Here is a 5,899-nt window from a genome sequence, read left to right as displayed (position 1 = left end):
GGGTGCTTGTTTTTAATATTGTGGATGTTGGAGTAGTTGTTGATGGAGTTGTAGATGTTTGTGCTGTAGGCATGCTTGTAATATTAGAGGAATTCTGGACTAAAAAAGTTTGAGTCAGTGGTGTAGTCATGCCAGTTGAAAACGTTGGTAAAGGTGTAGACATTTTTGGAGTTGAGGGTATGCTTTTACCAGTAGAGGAACTATGGACTTTTGGTGTAGTAACTTTTGGGGTAAACCTGCTTGTTGAAGAAACTAAAGGCATGGCAGAAATTATTGTGGAAGTTGCTGCTGTAGTTGTTGATATGCTTATGCTTGTGGAGGAAATATGGCTTGTTGATGTCGTAGTTGGTGGTTTAGGCATGCTGCTTGAAAATGTTGATGAAGGTGGACTAGCAGAAATTGTTGTTAATGAATCTGTTGATACACGTGTCACTGTGGAGGGACTTTGGACTGCTGATGTTGTACTTGGTGACACAAGCATGCTTGTTGATGACATTGTTGTCGCATCTGTCCTTAAGAACTGTGTTGTGATGTTGCCACAGTTTTCATCACAACAGAATGCTCTGATCTCATAGTCATAACATTGCTGTGCAAGGCCTTGGTGTTTGTTCAAGCAAACCAATCCATCGTTTACATTGCATTTCACAACCTGGCCAAGCTGTGTAAGAGGAACTCCAGGATAACGTTTTGCACGGCATTCTATGTCCTTGAGAGCTGAGCAGATGCTAGAAGAGGTGTCAGTTATTCTTTCAATAGGTACTATTTCACCACCGTCAAGACCTGTTGATGAACCACCAAAGTCATTCCAATCTGACCAATGACAATTACATCCAGGTCTAAGAGTAAGGGTGCTTGTTTTTAATATTGTGGATGTTGGAGTAGTTGTTGATGGAGTTGTAGATGTTGTTGTTGGAGTTGTAGGCATGCTTGTAATATTAGAGGAATTCTGGACTAAAAAAGTTTGAGTCAGTGGTGTAGTCATGCCAGTTGAAAACGTTGGTAAAGGTGTAGACATTTTTGGAGTTGTGGGTATGCTTTTACCAGTTGAGGAACTATGGACTTTTGGTGTAGTAACTTTTGGTGTAAACCTGCTTGTTGAAGAAATTAAAGGCGTGGCAGAAATTATTGTGGAAGATGCTGCTATAGTTGTTGATATGCTTACGCTTGTGGAGGAAATATGGCTTGTTGATGTCGTAGTTGGTGGTTTAGGCATGCTGCTTGAAAATGTTGATGAAGGTGTACTAGCAGAAATTGTTGTTAATGAATCTGTTGATACACGTGTCACTGTGGAGGAACTTTGGACTGCTGATGTTGTACTTGGTGACACAAGCATGCTTGTTGATGACATTGTTGTCGCATCTGTCCTTAAGAACTGTGTTGTGATGTTGCCACAGTTTTCATCACAACAGAATGCTCTGATCTCATAGTCATAACATTGCTGTGCAAGGCCTTGGTGTTTGTTCAAGCAAACGAATCCATCGTTTGTATTGCATTTCACAACCTGGCCAAGCTGTGTAAGAGGAACTCCAGGATAACGTTTTGCACGGCATTCTATGTCCTTGAGAGCTGAGCAGATGCTAGAAGAGGTGTCAGTTATTCTTTCAATAGGTACTATTTCACCACCGTCAAGACCTGTTGTTGAACCGCCAAAGTCATTCCAATCTGACCAATGACAATTACATCCAGGGCTAAGAGTAAGGGTGCTTGTTTTCAATATTGTGGATGTTGGAGAAGTTGTTGATGGAGTTGTAGATGTTTGTGTTGTTGGAGTTGTAGGCATGCTTGTAATATTAGAGGAATTTTGGACTGAAGAAGTTTGAGTCAGTGGTGTAGTCATGCCAGTTGAAAACGTTGGTAAAGGTGTAGACATTTTTGGAGTTGAGGGTATGCTTTTACCAGTAGAGGAACTATGGACTTTTGGTGTAGTAACTTTTGGGGTAAACCTGCTTGTTGAAGAAACTAAAGGCGTGGCAGAAATTATTGTGGAAGTTGCTGCTGTAGTTGTTGGTATGCTTACGCTTGTGGAGGAAATATGGCTTGTTGATGTCGTAGTTGGTGGTTTAGGCATGCTGCTTGAAAATGTTGATGAAGGTGTACTAGCAGAAATTGTTGTTAATGAATCTGTTGATACATGTGTAACTGTGGAGGAACTTTGGACTGCTGATGTTGTACTTGGTGACACAAGCATGCTTGTTGATGACATTGTTGTCGCATCTGTCCTTAAGGACTGTGTTGTGATGTTGCCACAGTTTTCATCACAACAGAATGCTCTGATCTCATAGTCATAACATTGCTGCGCAAGGCCTTGGTGTTTGTTCAAGCAAACGAATCCATCGTTTGTATTGCATTTCACAACCTGGCCAAGCTGTGTAAGAGGAACTCCAGGATAACGTTTTGCACGGCATTCTATGTCCTTGAGAGCTGAGCAGATGCTAGAAGAGGTGTCAGTTATTCTTTCAATAGGTACTATTTCACCACCGTCAAGACCTGTTGTTGAACCGCCAAAGTCATTCCAATCTGACCAATGACAATTACATCCAGGGCTAATAGTAAGGGTGCTTGTTTTTAATATTGTGGATGTTGGAGAAGTTGTTGATGGAGTTGTAGATGTTTGTGTTGTTGGAGTTGTAGGCATGCTTGTAATATTAGAGGAATTTTGGACTGAAGAAGTTTGAGTCAGTGGTGTAGTCATGCCAGTTGAAAACGTTGGTAAAGGTGTAGACATTTTTGGAGTTGAGGGTATGCTTTTACCAGTAGAGGAACTATGGACTTTTGGTGTAGTAACTTTTGGTGTAAACCTGCTTGTTGAAGAAATTAAAGGCGTGGCAGAAATTATTGTGGAAGATGCTGCTGTAGTTGTTGATATGCTTACGCTTGTGGAGGAAATATGGCTTGTTGATGTCGTAGTTGGTGGTTTAGGCATGCTGCTTGAAAATGTTGATGAAGGTGTACTAGCAGAAATTGTTGTTAATGAATCTGTTGATACACGTGTCACTGTGGAGGAACTTTGGACTGCTGATGTTGTACTTGGTGACACAAGCATGCTTGTTGATGACATTGTTGTCGCATCTGTCCTTAAGAACTGTGTTGTGATGTTGCCACAGTTTTCATCACAACAGAATGCTCTGATCTCATAGTCATAACATTGCTGTGCAAGGCCTTGGTGTTTGTTCAAGCAAACCAATCCATCGTTTACATTGCATTTCACAACCTGGCCAAGCTGTGTAAGAGGAACTCCAGGATAACGTTTTGCACGGCATTCTATGTCCTTGAGAGCTGAGCAGATGCTAGAAGAGGTGTCAGTTATTCTTTCAATAGGTACTATTTCACCACCGTCAAGACCTGTTGATGAACCACCAAAGTCATTCCAATCTGACCAATGACAATTACATCCAGGTCTAAGAGTAAGGGTGCTTGTTTTTAATATTGTGGATGTTGGAGTAGTTGTTGATGGAGTTGTAGATGTTTGTGCTGTAGGCATGCTTGTAATATTAGAGGAATTCTGGACTAAAAAAGTTTGAGTCAGTGGTGTAGTCATGCCAGTTGAAAACGTTGGTAAAGGTGTAGACATTTTTGGAGTTGTGGGTATGCTTTTACCAGTTGAGGAACTATGGACTTTTGGTGTAGTAACTTTTGGTGTAAACCTGCTTGTTGAAGAAACTAAAGGCGTGGCAGAAATTATTGTGGAAGATGCTGCTGTAGTTGTTGATATGCTTACGCTTGTGGAGGAAATATGGCTTGTTGATGTCGTAGTTGGTGGTTTAGGCATGCTGCTTGAAAATGTTGATGAAGGTGTACTAGCAGAAATTGTTGTTAATGAATCTGTTGATACATGTGTAACTGTGGAGGAACTTTGGACTGCTGATGTTGTACTTGGTGACACAAGCATGCTTGTTGATGACATTGTTGTCGCATCTGTCCTTAAGGACTGTGTTGTGATGTTGCCACAGTTTTCATCACAACAGAATGCTCTGATCTCATAGTCATAACATTGCTGTGCAAGGCCTTGGTGTTTGTTCAAGCAAACGAATCCATCGTTTGTATTGCATTTCACAACCTGGCCAAGCTGTGTAAGAGGAACTCCAGGATAACGTTTTGCACGGCATTCTATGTCCTTGAGAGCTGAGCAGATGCTAGAAGAGGTGTCAGTTATTCTTTCAATAGGTACTATTTCACCACCGTCAAGACCTGTTGTTGAACCGCCAAAGTCATTCCAATCTGACCAATGACAATTACATCCAGGGCTAAGAGTAAGGGTGCTTGTTTTCAATATTGTGGATGTTGGAGAAGTTGTTGATGGAGTTGTAGATGTTTGTGTTGTTGGAGTTGTAGGCATGCTTGTAATATTAGAGGAATTTTGGACTGAAGAAGTTTGAGTCAGTGGTGTAGTCATGCCAGTTGAAAACGTTGGTAAAGGTGTAGACATTTTTGGAGTTGAGGGTATGCTTTTACCAGTAGAGGAACTATGGACTTTTGGTGTAGTAACTTTTGGGGTAAACCTGCTTGTTGAAGAAACTAAAGGCATGGCAGAAATTATTGTGGAAGTTGCTGCTGTAGTTGTTGATATGCTTATGCTTGTGGAGGAAATATGGCTTGTTGATGTCGTAGTTGGTGGTTTAGGCATGCTGCTTGAAAATGTTGATGAAGGTGTACTAGCAGAAATTGTTGTTAATGAATCTGTTGATACATGTGTAACTGTGGAGGAACTTTGGACTGCTGATGTTGTACTTGGTGACACAAGCATGCTTGTTGATGACATTGTTGTCGCATCTGTCCTTAAGGACTGTGTTGTGATGTTGCCACAGTTTTCATCACAACAGAATGCTCTGATCTCATAGTCATAACATTGCTGTGCAAGGCCTTGGTGTTTGTTCAAGCAAACGAATCCATCGTTTGTATTGCATTTCACAACCTGGCCAAGCTGTGTAAGAGGAACTCCAGGATAACGTTTTGCACGGCATTCTATGTCCTTGAGAGCTGAGCAGATGCTAGAAGAGGTGTCAGTTATTCTTTCAATAGGTACTATTTCACCACCGTCAAGACCTGTTGTTGAACCGCCAAAGTCATTCCAATCTGACCAATGACAATTACATCCAGGGCTAAGAGTAAGGGTGCTTGTTTTCAATATTGTGGATGTTGGAGAAGTTGTTGATGGAGTTGTAGATGTTTGTGTTGTTGGAGTTGTAGGCATGCTTGTAATATTAGAGGAATTCTGGACTAAAAAAGTTTGAGTCAGTGGTGTAGTCATGCCAGTTGAAAACGTTGGTAAAGGTGTAGACATTTTTGGAGTTGTGGGTATGCTTTTACCAGTTGAGGAACTATGGACTTTTGGTGTAGTAACTTTTGGTGTAAACCTGCTTGTTGAAGAAATTAAAGGCGTGGCAGAAATTATTGTGGAAGATGCTGCTGTAGTTGTTGATATGCTTACGCTTGTGGAGGAAATATGGCTTGTTGATGTCGTAGTTGGTGGTTTAGGCATGCTGCTTGAAAATGTTGATGAAGGTGTACTAGCAGAAATTGTTGTTAATGAATCTGTTGATACACGTGTCACTGTGGAGGAACTTTGGACTGCTGATGTTGTACTTGGTGACACAAGCATGCTTGTTGATGACATTGTTGTCGCATCTGTCCTTAAGAACTGTGTTGTGATGTTGCCACAGTTTTCATCACAACAGAATGCTCTGATCTCATAGTCATAACATTGCTGTGCAAGGCCTTGGTGTTTGTTCAAGCAAACGAATCCATCGTTTGTATTGCATTTCACAACCTGGCCAAGCTGTGTAAGAGGAACTCCAGGATAACGTTTTGCACGGCATTCTATGTCCTTGAGAGCTGAGCAGATGCTAGAAGAGGTGTCAGTTATTCTTTCAATAGGTACTATTTCACCACCGTCAAGACC

The 5,899-nt window shown here is 41.3% G+C and overlaps 1 protein-coding gene across 1 annotated transcript; it reads right to left on the bottom strand.

Annotated features, from left to right (window-relative positions):
• Positions 1–3,321: 3,321 nt before the first annotated feature.
• On the bottom strand, positions 3,322–5,166 carry LOC127515656 (mucin-2-like). Its single transcript, XM_051899537.1, has 2 exons — positions 3,719–5,166; positions 3,322–3,342 (listed from the first exon to the last, which is right to left on the bottom strand). Exons 1-2 carry the CDS (start codon positions 4,757–4,759, stop codon positions 3,322–3,324), a joined length of 1,062 nt encoding a protein of 353 aa, XP_051755497.1. The 5' UTR covers positions 4,760–5,166.
• Between the last annotated feature and the right edge of the window lie 733 nt (positions 5,167–5,899).

Source organism: Ctenopharyngodon idella, chromosome 7 (genome assembly GCF_019924925.1).
Source record: "Ctenopharyngodon idella isolate HZGC_01 chromosome 7, HZGC01, whole genome shotgun sequence".
Classification (NCBI taxonomy): domain Eukaryota; kingdom Metazoa; phylum Chordata; class Actinopteri; order Cypriniformes; family Xenocyprididae; genus Ctenopharyngodon; species Ctenopharyngodon idella.
The sequence above is the reverse complement of the archived record's forward strand: the minus strand, read 5'-3'. Positions and strand labels throughout refer to the sequence as shown.

What these genes read in the sequence shown, in the direction of transcription:
- LOC127515656 (XM_051899537.1), bottom strand. Translation starts at nt 4,759, where the DNA reads ATGTCATCAACAAGCATGCTTGTGTCACCAAGTACAACATCAGCAGTC. An exon ending in GCCATATTTCCTCCACAAGC is followed by an intron (nt 3,343 to 3,718) that starts GTAAGCATATCA and finishes GTTCATCAACAG; the next exon opens with GTCTTGACGGTGGTGAAATA.